General features: G+C 33.0%; 1 protein-coding gene across 1 annotated transcript in view; it reads right to left on the bottom strand.

The window, feature by feature from the left end:
- Window positions 1–2,485: 2,485 nt before the first annotated feature.
- Window positions 2,486–22,228, bottom strand: part of SNX16 (sorting nexin 16) — a 41,698-nt gene continuing 21,955 nt past the window's right edge. The window contains exons 5-8 of the mRNA XM_032250314.1: window positions 17,225–17,294; window positions 6,317–6,453; window positions 5,623–5,742; window positions 2,486–4,514 (exon numbers count right to left, since the gene is read on the bottom strand). Of these exons, the coding sequence (XP_032106205.1) occupies window positions 4,418–4,514; window positions 5,623–5,742; window positions 6,317–6,453; window positions 17,225–17,294 (424 nt within the window). The 3' untranslated portion in view covers window positions 2,486–4,417. The remainder of the gene's footprint in view (window positions 4,515–5,622; window positions 5,743–6,316; window positions 6,454–17,224; window positions 17,295–22,228) is intronic.

Here is a 22,228-nt window from a genome sequence, read left to right as displayed (position 1 = left end):
GGCTGGAGGGCAGTGGTGTGGTCATGGCTCACTGCAGCCTCACCACTGGTACTCAAGTGATTCTCCCACCTCAGGAGCTACAGGCAGGGGCCACCACACCTGGCTAGTTTTTGGAGGGATGGGGTTTCTCCAGGCATGGTCTCCTGAGCTGAAGCAATCCACCCATCTCAGCCTTCCAAAGTGTTGGGATTACAGGCATGAGACACCGCACCTGGCACTCCTCCCAAATACACACACACACACACACACACACACACACACATATTTTTTGCAACGGAGTTTTGCTCGTTGCCCAGCCTGAAGTGCAATGGTGTGATCTTGGCTCACCGCAACCTCCGATCCTCGGGTTCAAGTGATTCTCCTGCCTCAGCCTCCCGAGTAACTGGGATTACAGGCACCTGCCATTGCACCCGGCTAATTTTTGTATTTTTAGTAGCGATGGGGTTTCACCATCTTGGCCAGGCCAGTCTTGAACTCCTGACCTTGGAATCCACCCACCTTGGCCTCCCAAAGTGTTGGGATTACAGGCGTGAGCCGCCACTCCCAGCCTACGCCTGGCTAATTTTTTGTATTTTAGTAGAGACGGGGTTTCATTGTGTTGCCCAGGCTGGTCTTAAACTCCTGAGCTCAGGCAATCCACCTGCCTCAGCCTCCCAAAGTGCTAGGATTAGAGGTGTGAACCATGGTGCCCGTTTTTTTTTTTTTTTTTTTTTTTTTTTTTTTTTTTTTTTTTTGAGGTGGAGTCTCGCTCAGTCACTGAGGCTGGAGTGCAGTGGTGTGATCTTGCTCTGTCACCCAGGCTGGAGTGCAGTGGTGTGATCTCAGCTCACTGCAGCCTCTGCCTCCCAGGTTCAAGCGATTCTTCTGCCTCAGCCTCCCCAATAGCTGGGACTACAGAAGCGTGCCACCACACCTGGCTAATTTTTGTATTTTTAGTAGAGATGGAGTTTCACCATATTGGCCAGGCTAGTCTTGAACTCCTGACCTCGTAATCTGCCTGCCTCAGTCTCCCAAAGTGCTGAGATTACAGGCGTGAGCCATCATGCCCGGCCTGTATGTTCTATTAAAACAACTTAAATAGGAAAAAAATCGATGATAAAAAACCATGATTACGACAGAAAAGCATAACTATGCAAGTGAACTACAATTTGGCCTAGAGCTGCCAAAAGACAAAACAAAGAGGACCAACAAAGACAGCAATAGACTCTTTAAAAAGATACAAACAAATCAGGCTGCTGGGGCATGGTGGCTCACGCCTGTAATCCCAGCACTTGGGAGGCCAAAGCGGACGGATCACTTGAGGTCAGAAGTTCGAGGCCAGCCTGACCAACATGGTGAAACTCCATCTCCACTAAAAATACAAAAATTAGCCGGGCATGGTGGCACACGCCTGTAGTCCCAGCTACTCGAGAGGCTTGAGGCAGGAGAACTGCATGAGCCTGGGAGGCGGATATTGCAGTGAGCCGAGATCGTGCCACTACACTGCAGCCAGGGTGACAGAGTGAGACTCCATCTCAAAAAACAAAAAACAAATCAGGCTGGTGCGGTGGCCACTGCTGTAGTGAGCTGAGATCGTGTCACTGCCCTCCAGAGATGACTTTGTCTCAAAAAAACAAAAACAAACAAACAAAAACCCCCCAAATCAACTGTTGAGGAGAAGCAGATGTTTTGCTGAGACTGAGACCCAAGAGAAGTTTCTCCAATGGGTCCTCATAAAAGGTACATTCTGTGACATATTTAAAAGTAGACATCAGCCTTAAAAACATATATTGAAAATATGTTTTGATGACTGTGTTTGCTATTTGGAGCCAACAGCATAGAAACAAAGTGTAATGCCGTAACGGTAATTCTATGAAGAGCCAAAATGTGGATCAAATATGTAGCTCTTTGAAGACTTACTAGAGGATAAAATTTAGGTTCCTCTCTCTGCTAGTCGGGAATACAAACTTGTTTTATCATCATCCGCAAACTCATCTGTTCCTATAAGTAATAAAATCCATTTCAAAACCAAATTATTTTTATTATCTAAAGCCGTTGTTCCCTTTTAATACCACAGACTGAACTAGACTACACAGATAATTTATCTAAGCCTGGTTTTCTAAATAAATGTGCTGTATGTAAATGGCTAATCTCAGTGTAGACAGTACATTTTAAAATGCTGTTTTATGGTTGTACTAACTTTATGTAAGTTTAATTTTTAAAAAGTTAAAAGATTATCCACAGAAATGTTTCAATTACATTCAATTTTTAAAATTATTAATATAGGTTACGTTAAAGTACATTGCACCTAGTCACAAAGACTTTCAAAAATGATCAGCAATATAAAGGGTAAACCTAAAAAGAAAATCAGACTCATTCCACATCTGTGAAATTCAGCACTTAATGCAATTCAATTTACAATAATCATAAAGGATAGGGAGAAGAATATAGAAAGTGGAGGGGGAAAACGGTATTCAACATATGAACAACACAGTAACTGTTGCAATGAAAAAATAATTTATTAAATGAACATAATACCGGGAGTAAAATGCATTATAAAAGTAAAAAAAGGTAAATTATAAACATAAATAATAGTGGTTTACCTAATTAGCAGATTTTTTTTCTTCACTCTTGCAAAGCTTTAAATACAATCTTCTGAAAAGCCAGATTGAAAAAGTGGGTGGTTCACTTTAGAGCAGACAGGCAATACTACAATATCTAGAATTTGGCAAAGATCTGTTATATAAGATTCAAAATTATACTGACTAAATGATTGTTCTTTTTAAACCTTTTGCAAGTCTAGAATAATTTTGATAAGCAGATCAATTTGTTATATTCATATCTGTCTCTAAGTATAGTAAACATATTTCTAATACACTTTTTGGAAAATGTTCTCAGTCAGAGCATACCTGTGCACTCTGACAAAAACTTTAAAGTTTTTGGTTATTTGGTAAAAAGTACTTCCCTTTTTACTTCAAAGGTTAACAACAGCCATTGGATGTGATGATATATGTCAGTAGAGTTTTAAACAGCCACATCTTAACATATACATCAAGATACTGATAAACTTTTAGATAGTAAATAAAAAAAATGGAGATTGTTATTCTATTTCCCCAGTAAATTTCCCTAAGTTTTTAGAAAGCATACCGACTGGGATTGCAAAATGCCAGCATTATTACACAGCAATATGCAAAATAGTGAAAACAGAAAATAAATGAGTAACTTCACACTATAAAAATGAAACAAGGCACTTTCAATGACTGTACATAAAGCTGAAATAAACATTTTTTCATAAAGCTGACTCATAGACCCTAGGAGACTTTTGTAGGAGACTTTTGTAGAAAGTGAAATAGTAAAGGCACTACATAATTCTCCTAACTCTACTTACTAAAGAAATCCACCAATGAAACTTGGCACAAAAGAGTTTAATTATCATAAAGTGCATCACTTGGCTAAATATGTTAAAAAGAAAATCAGCCATAATACAGTATAATAACATCTTCACATATATAGAAATAAAAATGCAATGCCAGGAGTCAAGCCAGCTAGGAACTTTGCAGTATATATGGCTTTTTATTTTGTTTTCTTTTTTGTATAAGACCTTATTTATTTAGACTCTATATTTTCAAAAGAATATGCCTTGATTAACAAAAAGAGGTAGTATTCTGAAAGAGGCAAACTCACTAAATCTAGGTAGACATAAAGATTATGTGGAAACTAAACAAATATGACATATTAATAACCATTACACTTATTAAAGTATTTTGATATTAATGAATCAGCTTTTAAAATCAAGGCTAGTTTATCACTTTAGCTATATGACCACAGCCCTTTCAAGTAGTTTTCCTTTGGTGCTAGAAAGTAATTTTTTTTTCCCTTAGCATTAATATTTCACATAAGCAAATTTTATTTACAGATGGTAAACATGTAAACAGTAGAAACTAAACTAAATTCTATCTTTACTATGATAGTCACTGATTTAAACCATTAATGAAAATATGTCATGTCAGAGATATAAAGAAGTATATATCACCCAGATAGTAACAAGCAATTAATTTCCATTTGATTAATATAATTGGTGATTTAACACACACACACACACACACACACACACATATATACACACACACAGCAGTTTGGAGCAACATATAGGCAAAACACCATAATAATTTATGCACAGTATTTAAGAATGTGAGCCTTGATAACAGAATTCTAACAAGATTTTTTTTAGTGTATTAAATATAATTAGACAAAACACAATTAAAAGCAGCAGTGAATACATTTCCAATAACTTAAAAAAACTTCTTTATGTAAACTTCATACATGTGCATTCTTGCTCTTTCCATATATTTTACAGTTCTTTTTTCTTTTAAGATAGTATTTGCCACTCTTCTAAATTTGCTGAATCGTCTAAATGGAGGGGACTGCTTGTGGTATATTAGTCTTCTTCAGCATCATACGCCACTTCTGCTACTTCTATCTCTGATACAGCATATTCAGGTTCACTAAAACTTAAGCATGGTTTATTATCAGCTCTGCAAAAAAAAAAAAAAAAGCAACATGTCAATGAAGGGATAGGATGCATGCTATTATTTCACGTCACTATTACCTTTAAAAATCTTCTACCTTATAGAAAGAATATTCACGTACTTAGTGTAAAAGTATTTAATGTAAAAAAGTATTTAAACATTCAATCAGAAATTTAATATTTTTAAGTTGTCATTGACAGGTAAGACCTTTGGAGATAGGTTTTTAAACTTTTACAACTCTCCAAATTACCACTGACCAATAACAATCTATATGGTAATTAACTTTAACATAAAGTTGTTCTCATAATTATAGTCGACCATTACCACTAAACTATTAACAATTACTCTGGATCTGTATGCAATAAAAACTATATGTGGGCTGGGTGCAGTGGTTCATGCCTGTAATTTTAGCACTTTGGAAGGCTGAGGCAGGCAAATCATGAGGTCAGAACAAGACCAGTCTGACCAATATGGTTAAAACCCCATATCTGCTAAAAATACAAAAACTGGCCGGGTATGGTGGCAAGCACCTGTAGTCCCAGTTACTTGGGAGGCTGAGGCAGGAGAATTACTTGAACCCAGGAGGCGGAGGTTATAGTGAGCCAAGATTGTGCCACACTGCATTCCAGCCTGGGTGACAGAGCAAGACTCTGTCTCAAAAAACCAAACCAAAAAAAAAAGAAAACAAAAACCCAAACCTCTATGTGCTTTTGTGCTTTCAAATATATTACATTTTCATCATTCCTATTAGGTTGGAAGGGTGGTGGTTATTATATTACAGTAGCCTACTTTTTGAATGGTAAACAGGTGATATTGAGGTAAAGGAGATTAAGGTAGTTTATCAATATTTAAAAAATAATAATAAATTACCTGAGTCAGAGGCCAGTTAATGCAGACACAGCTGTGAAGTAAGTAAGAAGAAAACTTACAGCCTGATGTCAAAAACATATTTTTAGGGAGAGCCTAAAATATCTACAATCCTTTGTTTGCTCAGCAGATTCGTGACAGAGTTAACAGTGAACCCATAAAAAAAAAAAATGCTCTATAGAGTATTAGAATCACTTCCCTCCAATTATCCAAAAGATTAAGCTATCATAAATGAAATATTATATACCTAGATTCTTCTTCCAGGACATCCTGATCAACCTCAAGTGCAGAGGACTCCACCTTTAGGATCTGTTCACCTTCTGTTTCTGACAGGTCCAGTGATTCTTTAGGTTCTAAAGACATTGTTCTAAAAATATGTTATGGAAACAAGTTATTTTCTATGAACAAACCAGGCATATGTTTAATGTTGTGAATACATGTGGCTATAGCAGTCTTCAGCTGTTAAGCCTTAATGCAGTCACTTAGCTAATAAACAGCTCACTCTGGGAGTATACAGAGAAATTGGTAGCTATGATTAAACTGACTTTAGCATCAATTCAAGATATGCTGATGAGACGGCAAACCAGAGCTTTCATATGTGAGAAGTTGGCATAAATGCCTAGAAAGTAAGATATCCCCTAAATAAAATAATGGTATTCCATTTAATAATGATTTATTTGATAATATTTAATAATTATAATCAAAACAATGATTATAATGAATGTTTATCTTGTTGAATAGTTATTGGCTTATTTTCCTGATGTTTTCCCATCCTTCAATGTTCAGCTTTCTAAATAAAGGACAATTTTCCCAATGAAGAATGCCAAAAGCCTACAACTTTCAGAATCGGAAAATTCCTAAATCATATTAAAATGTAAACTGTATTTATCCCAGAGTATTAAGAGTTGAATTAGACTAGAAATGCAAGTATCACAACACACCTGAATCTTTTCTCTAAAGTGTCTATATGAAGTTGCTTCTCATTAAGCAGTTTCTTTAGTGATTCCATCTCCTTTTGTTTTTCAAGTAGTTCTTTTTGTAAGCGGTAGTTAGTCTCTTCTAAAGTTTCACAAAATGCCTTAAAAGAACCAACAAACATGCAGAAAAATAATACAATTAATTATATATGCAGTATCTTTCTCAAGAGCATTATTGAAGAATCAAAGAACATAGATAGATAATCAATAGTATGAAACTCCCAACGATTTGTTGTCTACCCTCATCTTTTTAGGTCACTGCTATCTTAGCTTTCTTAGTCCCCATCTACCAGGGGGACATAACTACAAGTTCTTTATCTTAAGACATATAGTAGTAAGCTAGTGTGCCTGAAGTGAATATGTAATAACCCTCTAGTGTAGAACTGGGATAAAAATGATTAGTAACTACTGCTTTAGTTTTTATTCTCCTTAATCTATGTTTGCCTAGCATATATGATTACACTTAAAAAATCAACTGTGGTTTTTGATTCCATTTGTATTAGCTCAGTAGACATACTACTGTAACAGCATTTTGGTAGTCTTGGTCACTTGGGTTGCAGTACCAGGATGGAACAAGAAATGAGGAGCCAGGAACATTTTGGGAAGTAAGGGACAAAAAATGATACATTCAGGAATAAAGCAAAGACCATAAAGAGCAAAAGCATTAATAAAAGTCACTCAACAACACAGGAATACATCAAGAAAGATTGTTTGTCTCAATCTGGTCTCTAGGTAGACGAGGTGAAGTCTCACCTGAAGAATCTAATCTAAAAAGCCTCATATGTATTTTGGGAAAAATAATGTATCCCAAGGAAGACAAATAAAATAAATACATACATAAATACAAGATACTGAAATTGCAAATACCAAAATCAAATAGAAGATCTCTAATACACCAGGAAGACAAATCAGTATAAAATTGTAAGACAGTAGGGGACTGATGGTAGATGTCATAAAACAGTCTACGTCAAAGGCAGTAGAAAACACTTTAAAGCGCTGAGAAAAGTAACTATCAAGGTAGAATTCTACACTCAGTTAAATCATACTTCAAAAATGAGAACAAAATTAAAAGACATTTGGACATCAAAGAACTAAGCATTACCAACACACATTCTCTGAAAGAACTACTAAATTACATACTTTAATAAGTAGTTAACTGAACCCCAAAGGAAAGAGTAAGATGAAAGTAGGAATGGTGAGGAATGAAAGTGGCAAACACTCAGGTAAATCAAAAGAAACATTGATTGTGTGAAATAATAATGATGGCCATTTTGAGGAGGGCTGTAAACAATTCGTTTCTAAAATATGAGAACATATGAGCATTAAATAAAAGACAATGACTATAGAGCTTAAAAAACCAAGGGCAGAGAAAAAAAAGTGAAAAAACTCATTAAATAACATGAAAGGAAAGAAAGAAGGAAAAATAGCATTTTATAAAGCAGAATAAAAAGCAGAAAATGATAGAAATAAATATAAATATATTAGTAATTACTATACATAGAATAAACTCAACACTTAACACATTTTTCAGATTGTATTAAAAGATAACTATGATGTTTAAAAGAGATGTATTTAAAATACAAAGGAAGAAACATACTTATCAGGCAACAGACAAATGTTTGCCTTTTCTCCCCTACCAAAAGTTGTAGTTTTATTAATAACTGACAGAATGCAGTTCAAGGTGATAAAAAACATTATTAGGCACAAAGAGTCTCTGTCTAATAATAAAAGTAATAATTCACCAGGAATATTTTAAATGCATAATTACAAGAAGAAATTGAACAAATCCATACCATAAGGGGTAAATTCGACATAACTCTAAGCAATTAAAGGACTAAACAAAAAAATGAGTTAAGATTTTAAATATTTTAACAATATAATTAGCAAGTTTGATCTGATGAACATATATTGAAGTCTGAGTCTAACAATTAGGAAATACATATTCTTTTCAAGCACCCACGGAAAATTTAGAAAATTTATCACATATATTCAGATTACAAAGACTGCAGAACACTGTCAACGATAACCAAGAATTGTCAGAGAGAACATAACTCTGAAAAAAAAATGCAAATAGACTAAAAAAGTCAGTGCTATAGGGAAAAAGTGCTTGAAAATTAAAGAGAATTCTAAATTTATGGAGCAAACGAGATATTATAAGGAACAATATAAGATATTAATGACAATGAAAACACTATTAAGCCAGGTGTGGTGGCTCACGTGGTAATCCCAGCACTTTGGGAGGATCATCTGAGGTCAGGAGTTCCAGACCAGCCTGACCAACATGGTGATATCCCATCTTTACTAAAAACACAAAAATTAGCTGGGTGTGGTGATGCATGCCTTTACTACTCAGGAGGCTGAGGCAGTAGAATTGCTTGAACACGGGAGGTGGAGGCTGCAGTGAGCTGAGATTGTGCCATTGCACTCCAGACTGGGTGACAGAGAGAGATTCTGTCTCAAAAAAAAAAAATACTATTAAGACTTGTGAGATGCAATTTGACTGTAATATAAAAGAACTGTATAATACTAGAAACAACTGAGAAAGCATACAACTCAAGAAGTCAAAGAACATACTAAAATCAAGTATAAAAAAGAAATTAAGAGACAGGAAAAGAATTTAATCAAAAGAATCAAAAAGGAAATAAGTGGTTCTTTGAGAAGTCTATTAAAATAAACCAAATCCAAGGAAAAAAGACCAGTGGAAACAACAGTGAGATTGAAAGTGGATACATAACTAAAGATATGTTAAGAGATTTTAAAAAGTCATATTATACTACTAAGAACAACAGTCTTGTAAGAATGTACAAAATGGTCGATTTCTAGAAAAATAAACATTCTCAAAACTGAAAACCCCCAAATAAATAATCTGAATAACTACAGATATTAAAGTAACAGAATCAGTTGTTAAAAATCTACCTGCAAGACAAACAAACTAAAGAAAATATCAGATCCAGATTGCTTCACAGGTGAATTCTAACAAACATTTAGGGAACAAATAATAGGCACTTATTCGAATGGTTCTGGATAACAGAAAAAGAGGGACTATTCCTCATTTTATAAAACTGGTATAATTTTGATGCTAGACCCAACAAAGGGCAGTAACAGAAACAAATACTATATATGCCAAAATTCTGAATAAAATCATTACAATTCAAATCCAGTAATTAAAAAAAAAGCTGAATTTATGAGTTAATCTCATAATAAATGTTTTATCATTTGAAAAATCTATGAATGTAATGTACCATACCAATAGATTAATAAAAAAAACCCATGTGATCATCTATACAGATGCAAGTGAAAGTGCGCGCGTGTGCGCGCGTGCGCGCACACACACACACACACACACACACACCCCTACGACCTCTTAGCAAACTAGAAATAGAACTTCTGTAATCTAAAAACAAGGACAATAAACATATTGACATAACTCACAACTACTACCAGCCTACAGGAAACACCATATCCAACAGCAATATACAGGATCATTTCCATTGAAGTTAGGATGAGAGGAAAAGGATGCCCACCATAATGGCGTCAGTTAACCTCCAAAGATCCTATCTAGCAAAATAATACAGAAAAATGAAATGAAAGATATTAAGTATTAGGAAAAAACACATATTGTTAATATTGCAGTGAATACGATTACCTACATGGAAATCCAAACAGATCTATAAACTAATGAGAGCATGTGACATATAAAATAGAGATATAAAAATCAAGGATAAAACTAGTAACTTAGAGTGTAATAAAAATACCAATTATTTTGTCAACAAAAATAATGAGAAATCCTATGGCTTTCCCTAGAAGTTTAAGAAAAAAAAAAGTAAACTTTTACTGAGTAACTTAAACAAACAAACAAAAAAAAAACCCAAAAACTTCTATATGCAAAGATCTATTAATAGGAAGATTCAATACTATAAGGACAAGATTCTTCAAAATTAATACAGAAATGTATTAAAATTCCAAACAAAATGGCAGCAGGATTTTTTCATGGAACTCATAAAGTTGTTCTAAAATTCATATGGAAAAGTGAATAGCCACCTTGGAAGAATAAGAGCACCCTTGTTCTGCCAGTTAATAAGATTATTTAATTAACAGAATATAGTAGCAGAGGGATAAGACTACTAAAAATGAACTGAGTGACCATAAACAGATGCATTCACACTGAACTATTTAGAATGGAAGAATTCCTAATTATTGAGATAGGGACGAACAGCTACTATGGAAGATGCAGAGCTGGCTAGTAATCAAGAAAATTAGGCTACAATAAGATACTATTTTATACCCATCAGATTGACAAAAATTAAAATATTGACAATACTTGTATTAGTGATGATACAGAGCAAGAGGAAAACATATTATTGGTAAAAGTATAAACTGACATAACAAATTTGGGGTGTAATTTAAGCACACGTAGTGAAGTTGAAGAGGAGAATATCTAACAATCAAACAATTGTATTCCTAGGAAAGTACCTTATATAAATCCTTGAGCTTCTTCCAAGATTAAAATCCATCCCAGTGAGGGAGGTACCTTAGGAAAGATGTATATAGGAATGGAGACTGTCCTTAGAATAGTCAATGGAAGGATATATTGATATAACTACTTAGCAGGGCTAAGTATATCAGTATATCTAAGGATATATATTTGATATAACTACTTAGCCCTGCTAATGAGACCATAAAAATGGTTTGTATTCCTAGAAATAAAAAAAAAAAGAAAACCTGTATTATGTAATTATAATGTTAAAGGAGAATCTGTGATATATATATGAACATCATTTTACACACACACACACACACACACACACACACACACACACACATTTTCATCTGTGACAGAGATCAAACAGTTCCATCAGGACTGGAAAATCTGCTAGCAAGTGATTCTAAGAAAACAGTTTCATTACATATTGCAATTCTGATTGTATTTTTTTATCTGCTTTTCTGGGTTTCTCAAACTTAGGAACAAGAAAATTAAGTTCTTAACCTGTAGAATAACTGAAGATTAAAATTGAGGTAGAGAATAGATGGCTTAAGAATTCTGCTTTATTTGTACTTATAATTCATATAAAATATTAAAAATTATAATTCATTTCTAATTATAAGCTATTCATTAATGCTAATATAGTAAGACCTCATTTCTTCCAATTATATTATCTCCATACAAGTAATATATTTGAATTTTCCCAAAAAAAGGTAGACTAATTTATATCCCTAACCTTAATTCCCTCTTTCAGTACAAGTACATGAAGGGATAGAAATGACTACCTTAAATAGGGAACAGAGAAACGTAGGTTAAAGATTTGCTGAACTGAGGATTCATTATCCTTTGAATAAGCTTAATTTTATACTCCAAGAAATGTGGGTTAAGAAGTCATTTTGGAATTTTTCTTAAAATGAGAGGCTGCTTAAGTAAGTCTGCAGACAAAAGTGATATATCTCACATTAGGTCACTGTAGATTTTACTTTGAAGAAGAGCAAGCACAAAATTTCTTCATTCATTGTTCAAATAAACATATATTTTCAAATACACCTGTAGGAAAATGCATTTATTTCAGAGAAAGATTCTGGGAGAAACCTTCCATATTACTCTGTGAGTGTATAAACTTAACATTGCCTTGGTGATTTATTTAAATCAGTGGTTCTATACCAGAAGTGATTTTAAATTCAGAAGACACCTGGTAATGTCTGGAGACATTTTTACTTGTCATGCGTGGGTATGCTATTGGTATCTAATATGTAGAGGCCTAGGATGCTGCTAAATATTTACAATGCACAGGTAAGATTGTGCCCTAGCCACAGCCACCAAAAAGTTATCCAGCCCTAAATGCCAATAGCGTGGATGAGAAATCATGACTCAAATCAACTTCTACTCTTCCCCTGCCCAGTTATGATACTTGACATATACTAACTAGCATATGTGTTGAACTAAGAACAGTAAAAATATATTAAAATTATTATTTTTGTAAAGGGGCTAATTTAAAAATGAACTAAAAGCCACCTTGAAAGAAAAAAAGAATATTATATTTTAAAGGAATAAAAATCATGGAATCCTTGAGCTGGAAAAGGAGTGACAAACACTTAGCTTCTTTAGCCCAATTTTCACTTAAAATAGAACTATAACTTTCTAAACAGATTCTAAATCAAAGTGACAAAATGGTAGCCCAAAGGCTGAATGAAACCCAGAAGAATAGAGCCCAAATATATACTTTGGCCAATTTTTAATATTTAATAGAATTTTAATGCCTTTAGAGAGGACATGCACTCTCTATTTTGCCACTGCACATATAGGTTAGTATCATGGCACCTAAATAAATTTCAGTTTATAGCCATATCACTCTGAATGCGCCCAATCTTGTCTGCTCTTGGAAGCTAAATGAATTTCAGTCTTTGAATTTGATCATTGTTCTAGATCATTCTAATGATAAAGCCTTTTTGAAACAGGAGTTTATTTTTCTAAAATATCTATGTCCAAGTTAGAGAAAATATTTCTTAATAAAGCTGAATTTTTAAAAGATCGCCACCAGTAGATATAATAGTAATACAGTTGTACATTTAATAGTATACATATATGGTTCGTTTAAGAGAACTATGTTTATCTGAAAAAAATCATGATAATCTCGAATAATTTGGTTTCATATGGAGATAGTTCACTTTAGTCTGTGTATAGAGGGATGCCAAGGCCCGTAAGTAGGACCTATTTCCTACCTGGTCATTGTTCAAAGAGGGTAGAGGAAGCCATGAAAACCTTAGTTTTTCTGCTACTGTTGAGGCTCACTGATTTGGAGTGTTGTCAGTTAAAGCAGCAATCTTGGTGACAGGCAATGATCTAGCCAGGATTTAATAGGCAGTTCTGGGAAGTGATAGATCTATGGGGCATTGATAAGCTCTCCACATATCCTGGGACCCAGGCCACACAGGACAACAGAGCCCATGTGCGTGTATTGAATAGGAGACAGGAGAGGATTGAGTAGAAACTAAAATCTATGGCATACTTGAAAATGACCTTAACTTTAAATACACTCCTTAGACTACATCCAGATCCATTACCATAGAGTAAATATCTTACTAGTTTGAGGTGTTAAAGCAAAATTTATGACCAACTGTTGGTTGAACATTAAACTATGCAGAAACACAAGAAAGTCAGGCTAATAAAGAAAAAAACACTGAGAAAACACACCAGTGACCAGACATTGCTAAGGAGACAAACTTTACAGATTTAGTCCAGGCAAGTTACTACACAGAGAGATAAAATAATAACAATCACTATAGGAGGCAGATATTAGAATCAAGAGTTACTACAGTATATCACCCAAAACATCTAGTATTCAACAAAATTTATAAAACACTCCAAAAAAAACAAAAAACAAAAAACAAAAAACAAGGTCAATCTAAGCATACTCAGGAAAAAAAGCTGTCAATTGAAGCTATCTCTAAATGGCCAGAAATGTTAGGCCTATCAGGCATTGATTTTTAATGCAACCATTACATACATGAAATAAACAGAAAACACTGAATTAATAAGGATAATACTCAACAAATAGAAAAATCTCAATAAAGAGAAAGAACAGTTAAAAATAAGCAAAAGGGAATTTTAGAGTTGAAAAGCATAATAACTGAAAAATTAACAAGAGGGGCTCAACAGCAGATTTACCATGGCTGAAAAATAAATCAGTGAATCTGAAGATCAATGGAAATTTTCCAATCTGAAGATCAGAGAAAAAAGCAATTGAAGAAAAATGAACAGCACTTCAGAGACACTTTGTACAACATGTGTCAACACATGTACAACACATGTACAAATATATAAGTAATCAGAGTCCTAGAAGCAGAAGGGAGAGAAAAGGGGAGTGAAAAAACATTTGAAGAAATAATGGCTAAAAAATTCCAAAGTTTGATATAAAACATTAATCTGCCACGTCCAAGAAGCTCAATGAAGCCAAAGCATAAGAAACAGAAAGAGAACCACATCCAAATATATCACAATAAAACTGCTATAAGTCAAACAAACAGAATTATCTTGAAAGCAGCAAGGGCAAAATGGCTCATCATGCACATGAAAACAGTATAATTAAAGGTTGATTTTTCATCAGAAATAGTAGGGGCCAGAAGGCAGTAGAATGACACATTCAAAGTGCTGAAACTGTCAGTAAAAATATCTTTCAAAAATGATCATTTCCAGATAAACAAAGATTGTGGGAATTTGTGGCTAGCAGACTTGCCTTACAAGAAAAACTAAAGGAAGATTATGAGACTGAAAGGAAGTGATACCAGATAATCACACCAACATACAGGAAGAAATGAAGAAGGTCAGAAATAGTAAGCATGTGGATAAATAAAAGAATCTATGAAATATGTTTTCCCATTTATTAAGTTCTTTAAAGCACAAAAGATTGTGTAAAGAAATAATTCTTGCACTGTATTGTTAGGTTAATAAGATATATGTAAAATAGATAACAATAGCAACACAAAGAAAGAGGGAGGAAATGGAGATATATTGGAGCCAAGTTTATGTTTCACTGAAATAAAATACTTTGAGCAGTCACTAAAAAGTAGCTAAGAAAAAGTAACAAATTCTACAGAAGAATCAAAATGGCATGGTAAAAAATATTTTACACAAGACAAAAGGAGGAACAGGGTGGAGACAGATGAGACAAACAGAAAACAAATTGCAAAATGGCAGATGTAAAAGATGTCAGAAAGAATAAAAGATCAAGACCTAATTACATGCTATGTAGAAAGGATGGATCTTGGGTTGAAAGACAAACATATTGAAAGTAAAATGATGAGAAAAGAGCTGCAGTAAACAAGACAGTATCATACTGGCACAAGGACAGAAAAATAAATTAATAGACTAGAATTAAGAGTCCAGAAACAAACCGTTCTTTTCATGGTCATTTGATTTCTGACAAAAGTGTCAGCACAATTAAATAAAAGGAACTAAAAAAAATTAAGATAGGTATAGGAACTTAAGACCTTACCTAACACCTCATAAAAAATTAATTCAAAATAGACCATAAACCTAACTGTAAGAGCTAAAGTATGAAATTAGAAAAAACAGTCTGAGATAATCTTTGTAATGTTGGGTTAGGCAAAGAGTTTTTATAATACAATAGTAAAAGCATAAGCCATTAAAAGTGATAAAAATGAACTTCACTAAAATTAAAAACTTTTGCACTTTAAAGAATACCGTTAAGAGGATGAAAAAATACCTACAGACTGAAGAAAATATCTACGGATTGTATCTCTGATAAAGAATTTGTATCTAAAATAAAGATTTTACAACTCAGTAAGATAAACAGTCCAAGTTACAAAAAAATGGGTAAGACATGAACAGACATTTCATAGAAGAAAACATGACTGGCTAAAAAGCATGTGACATGATGATCAATATAAAAAAAATCATTAGAAATATGAATATTAAAGCTAAAATGAAATATCACTACATATCCAAGGGAATGGCTACAATCTGAAAGAGAGATAATATGTGAGGACATAGAGAAACTAGAATTCTCATACAGTACAAGTGAGAATGTAATACAGCAACTTACAAAAACTTTATTGGTTTCTTTAAAAAGTTAAACTTGTTACATAATCAAATACTTCCACTCCTAGGGAAGTAGAATTTCTCAGTCCACAAGAAATAAAATCATATGTCCACATAAAACATTATATGAAACTGTCCATATCATTGCTCATAATATCACGAAACTAGAAATAATCCAAGTATCCCTCAACTGATGACTGGATAAACAAAATGTGGTATATGCATACAATGAAAAACCATTCAGTAATGAAATAATTGTAGACAATAATTGTAGACGGAATACCCTCAAAAGCATATTAAGTGAAATAAATCAGGTGTAAAAGATTATAATACTGTATGTATTAGGCAGGATGTATATATAAAAGCTTATGTATATTGTTCACATGCAAACACACATTGTACGATTTATATGAAATATCCAGAAAGGGCAAATGTGTAGAGAATGAAAGCAGATCAGTGACTGCCTTGGGATGGAAGTGCAGACTGACTGCAAAATGGCTTATAAGGAATTCTTTGAGGTGATAAAAATATTCTAAAATTGGGTTACGGTAATGATGGTGGCACTGCTCTATAAATTCACGAAAAATTATTAAATTGTACATTTTCAGTGGAATAGCAAACAACAAATTGGTGTATGTTATGGATGGAAATTTTACTCCAATAAACCTGTTTTAAACAGGCTGTGGTATTCAATCTAATACAAAGAGCTGTCTCAGCTTGAATGAAAAACATTACAAACCTACCAATTAAATCTGTTTCATTTAAGGACCATTAAACATTTGGGGGAAAAACTTGCATAAAATTCTAGCTAATCTACTATTACCAAATCTGTTTTGTGAATCTAGGCTATCGCTTTAAGAAATAGGATGCTTTAACACGTCAATTAATGTAATTTGAGAAGCATCAGGCACCAGCTAAACTGATAACAAGACTATCACTCCTACCTCTGAAGTTTTAAATTTGATTTTAGCTGTAAGTTCCTTATTTTGACACTCAAATGGAAGAAAACTCAGTATACACATAGTATTATTAAATATAAAAAAGTCCCCAAATCATTTTATTTTTTGAAACAGTAAAAATAATGTAGGATTTAATTTTAGAGCTTTATTGACTATATAACATTTATGAATTTTTACTTTTTCACTGAACTAAGTCTGTGTATTTCAATGAAAGGAACCTTTTACTCAAACATTAAAAGCTTTCTGTGCAAACTACCATAGCCTGAAATTATATTTTGCTATTTGCTATTCCATTCAAGAAACAATGTAGTTATTGTACTGTATTATTTGTTCCTCTTTTCATGTGCTATATAATACAGCACTTACCCTGCTTTCTTCTAGGCTATCAAATGGACCCGGTGGATCATCCAAACAAAGAAATTCTCTCACTGCAAGGCTTTTCAAAGGAAAAAAAAATTATCTGAAGTACAAATAAGTTTGGAAAAGATAGCAAAAAGCAAAAGTTACTTTGAAGCTATACAGTGTTTTAAGCAAGCTGGTTATGTGTTTTCATACAACTAAATATAAATATAAAACTACAGAAGATGCAAAGATTTTAAGGTGTCTTCTAAGATCTTAGAACATAAAGATCACAAATGTATTGTTACATACAAACTATAGGACACAAAACATACTTCAAAATAATGGTTCAAGAGACCAACACAGTGAATAGCCTCTTTATGCATAATTTTCAAAGAAATATTAGTCTGAATTAGTCTGTCATTATCCTTTTAAAAATAAACGCAATTTCTAATTTATACCTCACTTGTTTTTGTTTCAGTAGATGCTTCTGAAGTGACTGAAAAGCATTTACTCTCAAACAAGCTAAAGACTGACCTTGCAATCATATTTATTATATTAATTTACTTATTTTCCCCGATAAAGAGAAAAAATTCTAACCATCCTATCTCTAAATGATTACAAATTTTAAAATAATAATGAATATGATATTATTATGCTTATACTTTGCTATTATTAGAGAAATAGGTTAAAGGGGTACATAACCAAACTTCCTTGTAATAAAAATGCCTCCCTGCCTTTCTATAAAGCAATTTTGAACTGAGAGACAACTCTATGTACACATCAAAACATATATGTGCATACTTAAATTTATATTTGATTTGCAAAATAAAAATTTTAGAAATTTCCTTTTACAAAGGATTTCTTTTCTTTTCTTTTTTTTTTTTTTTAGACACAGTCTCACCCTGATGCCCCGGCTGGAGTCTGGAGTGCAGTGCTATGATCTCGGCTCACTTCAACCTCCTGAGTTCAAGTGATTCTCCTGCCTCAGCCTCCTGAGCAGCTGGGATTACAGGCGTGAGCCACCCCATCTGGCTGGGATTTCTTGATATACTACAAAAAGGGGATGTCAACTTATGCTGAAAAGGGAATGGGGCTTTTGGGTTCAGATTAGGCCAGACATGTTGATGATATCAGAAGGTGTCCATGAAAAGATAAATGGAATTTTACATATCCTATTATATTTAATATGCTCACATAAGATTAGGATAATATTGGATCTCCATTTCACAAACGATACTGAACTTCAGAGACGTGAAATTACTTGCCCAATGTCAGAAAGTGCAGGTGGTAAGCTGTACCTTCCATCTGTTTCCTGAGTGTGAATATGTGCCCTTTTCTACCTTTAAATTCTTTGTCTTATGTTTTGGTTCATTTGGATTCTCCTTGCTGGATACTTTCTCTCTGAACACATTCGATTTATCTGTATCCCTCTCTAGTCGTGGCCTCTAGTAGAACACTGCAGCACTGCAGTTGGTCTGGTAACACAGAGTAGAACAAGGTCTTCTGATTTAGAAAGTATACTTCTATTCACCTACTGTTACATACAAATGACTCATAGGAAATCAATTATCTGGGATTGAGAAGTCAAGTTTGCATGAAACCCTGAGAAAATAGCATTTAAGACTGAAAGCAAACTGCTAAGAAACGTAAGGAAGGGTCCTATATAATACTTCTGGTATACAATGTAAAACATTATTTTCTTACAGTTTTATATCCAAATTTCCTCATACTTTAATGCCATTTTTAAGTTTACAAATTAATTATTGGACTGTTGCTGCTAGGAAAGAAAAAGTGAGTAAAGGAGTACACATATATGCCTTTTTATATCTTTGATTTACAGTAGATATTTAGCCAAGATCAACAGTGAATGTTGACAGTGTATTCAGTTGGAGGAATCTTTTTTTGGAGTGTTTATTCTGTTATATTCACCTTCCCTAAAAATCTTTATGATCTATGGCTCACTAGAGTTCTACTTAAATGAAATCCAATGGTTTCTCTAAGTTTTTTTTTTTTTTTCCATATAAGTCCAAGTTTATACTCTGTGCCTTACTTTCTTTAATCTGTAGCAGAATAAAATTTGAAATTGGCTTTACAATTTTAATTTACATAACACCTTTGCAGTGGCTCATTACATTTCCTCTGCTTCAACAAGATTCAGATGGTAAAGAAAACAGTCAATATCCTCAAACTCTATTTCTAGCTAAGGAGAGGACACATAAGAATCTCTGGAAGATGGCAGTGAGAAAACAATTCCTTTCTTGTTAGAAATTCCGAAACATTTTTCCCCCTAGGAAAGGAAACCCTCACTTTTGCTTGAGAATCACTGACTACATAACTTTATTTAGGTACAATGAATACTTATTGATCGTCTATGTGTGCCATTATTCCTTTTATATTCTGGAATACATTTTTACTGTGTCTGGGAAAACTATTTTAAAATTGGGATCAGGTGTTGACTTAAATTGCCTAAAGGAAGAGAAGAAAACCACCAATGGTATCTCTCAGCATTGTTTTAATTACCAGAGCAAATCTGTACTACAAATTCAACTTTCTTGATTCTCTTGAAAAAGTTTTTTTTTAAAAAGTTTTACTGTATTTTCAAGCTATGCTCTTAACAAAATATTTGACTTTATTGAAAATTTTATAACTATCTGTAATTTAATTTCTACCAAACTAACATTTTATAGAAAAAATTATCTAACCAACCTTAGCAATGTGTTGATTTTCATGAGATAGCATCATATGAACTACTGCATATGTAACTGAATTCTTCTTTCATTTTATATAAATACTAAGATGAACTTTTCTAAATATCTTAAATTTTTTTTAATTAAAAAAAATAAAAACAACTTAGAGACATTAATGACTGAATTTCCTGTGAAAAGACAGTTCAGGTTGCAAAGGTATAAAACAGTTATCTTTAAGAATTCTTGTCCTAAGTAGAGAATTATTAAATTTTACATATAAAAAAGTTACCTTTAAGAATTCTTGTTCCAGTTAGAGAATTACTGAATTTTTACAGCTAAAAGAGACCTAAGTTGTTATCTAATCAAACGTAAACCATTTAATAATTCCCTCTTCGATACCACTGATAATTGTCTACTCTCTTCAAATAGTTAAAGAGAAATCTACTTTTTCAAAAGAGAGAACATTTTTATATTGGACAGCTTGAAATGACAGGAAACTTTTAAAAATCTGAGCTGATAGTGCGTTCCTCTATCTTTTCGCTGTTATTTTTACTTTATGTGTTAGTCTTGCTATTCAAAATGAGGTTATTAGACCAGCCAGTATCAGCATCACCTAGATACCTATTAGAAATGCAAAATCTTCAGCTCATCCTTGCTGAATCAGGGTCAGCATTAACAAATCCCAGGTGATTCACAGGCACACTACAGTTGGAGAAGCACTACTCTTAAATATATGTGATCCATCCTTCTTCCCAAAAACAATCTTTCAAATACGTAAAGATGGCTATCATATCTCCCGAGTAGTTATTAAAGGATACATATGCTCATTTCTTTCCATTGTTCTGTCATATTAATGCTTGGATGCTATTTTCTTTTCTTTAAAACCATGAACTGCTATTAATCCAGATCCAACTTGAACTTTTAAAAAAAATATGTATAATTAAAAATACTGAATTTTGGTACTGAATCCCTTACAGATAAATGATGATGTGAAGAAAAATATATAACTTTAACTTTTGAATTTTTAAAAATTAAAAAGGAAAAAAATTAGCAAATAAGATAGATGTGAAGTACTTCTGAAAATGGAGAATAGTAAAATATTTGTTGTGCTGATTAATGATGTAATAATTTAACAGTAGTTCAAGACAGTGTAAAACAAATAGCTATTTTTCAACTAAGATTGTATAATACAAGGCTGTATTCACTTTGATAAACTGACCTGTGTGTTGTTCCTGGTACAAGACCTCTACCTTCTTGCTTCTGCATTTGGATTACAATATTTCCTATCATTTCCAAAGTTCTTCTTCATCTTTCTTTGCTGGTACAATTATCACTAATTCTTTAAAGTGCCGTTTAACTATCACCCTTTGCGAAGCCTTGTCTAATTTTCCTAGTCAAAAGTTCTCTCTTTTCCTCCTTTAAAAGAGATCTAATTTTCTATCCATTATGATTTTTTGGGTCATGCCTTCTTTCTATTCAGTGTTTTTTTTTAATAGGATGAGTATCTAACTCATTTTTATATAGTCAAAATATCTTTTATATAGCAAGCTCTAAATAAATATTGAACAGATAAAATCTCTAAAAATCCGTTTATCATGTAAATATTAATGTTTTCATCTGAATCCTTACTTTGAATTTTCTAAATAAATCTGAAAACAATATTCTATTCTCTTAAAATATTCAAATCAATAGTCCTTAATAGCCGTTCAGTTTGTATTTTCTTCCATTTCTGCTTTAAGAGTTGGAGAATACGTAACACTAAAAGCTGCCCATTATGTAATGGCAATTGCTTAGACATCAGGAAGTTAAGAAATAACTGTGTTGTAAGTTGCTAAGGATATAAAAATAAAAGCGAAAGAACAATTAATAAACAATTAATACTAATGTATAAACAATATCAAATAATTATTTGGCCAGCTAAAGTTAGTAAGTTTTTTCTATGTTGCCATTCCAACTGTACCAGAATGCTAACAGGCAACCCAACAGGTAATTTACAACTAAGTGATGTTTTTATGTAGTGATTCTTACACGCAGTTTTATGTTTTCATAAAGAAGTGTCGAGAGTTTGTCATTTTTTCTTTTCTCCCGTAGGAGGGATTTCCCCCTTTCCTTCCCCGCTCTTACTTTAGAAACTAAGATCTATTATCAGTACTTTAAAAATGGAGGATTCATTTATAGAATACATTTGATTTTAACTGAAAAATGAGAGAATCTGTTTTCACCCTTCTCCTACATTGTTGGATACAATCAAGCTTTTGTCTCATATCTTATGCTCCACCTACCATTTCAATTTAGATTGCAGAGATAATTAAAATCTTGGCTATGCAGTACAACAGTAATA

Source organism: Sapajus apella, unplaced genomic scaffold (genome assembly GCF_009761245.1).
Source record: "Sapajus apella isolate SASKATOON/1434 unplaced genomic scaffold, GSC_monkey_1.0 scaffold3, whole genome shotgun sequence".
In the NCBI taxonomy this organism is placed as follows: Eukaryota; Metazoa; Chordata; class Mammalia; order Primates; family Cebidae; genus Sapajus; species Sapajus apella.
Note: the sequence above shows the minus strand (reverse complement) of the source record. Positions and strands in the feature narration are given on the sequence as shown.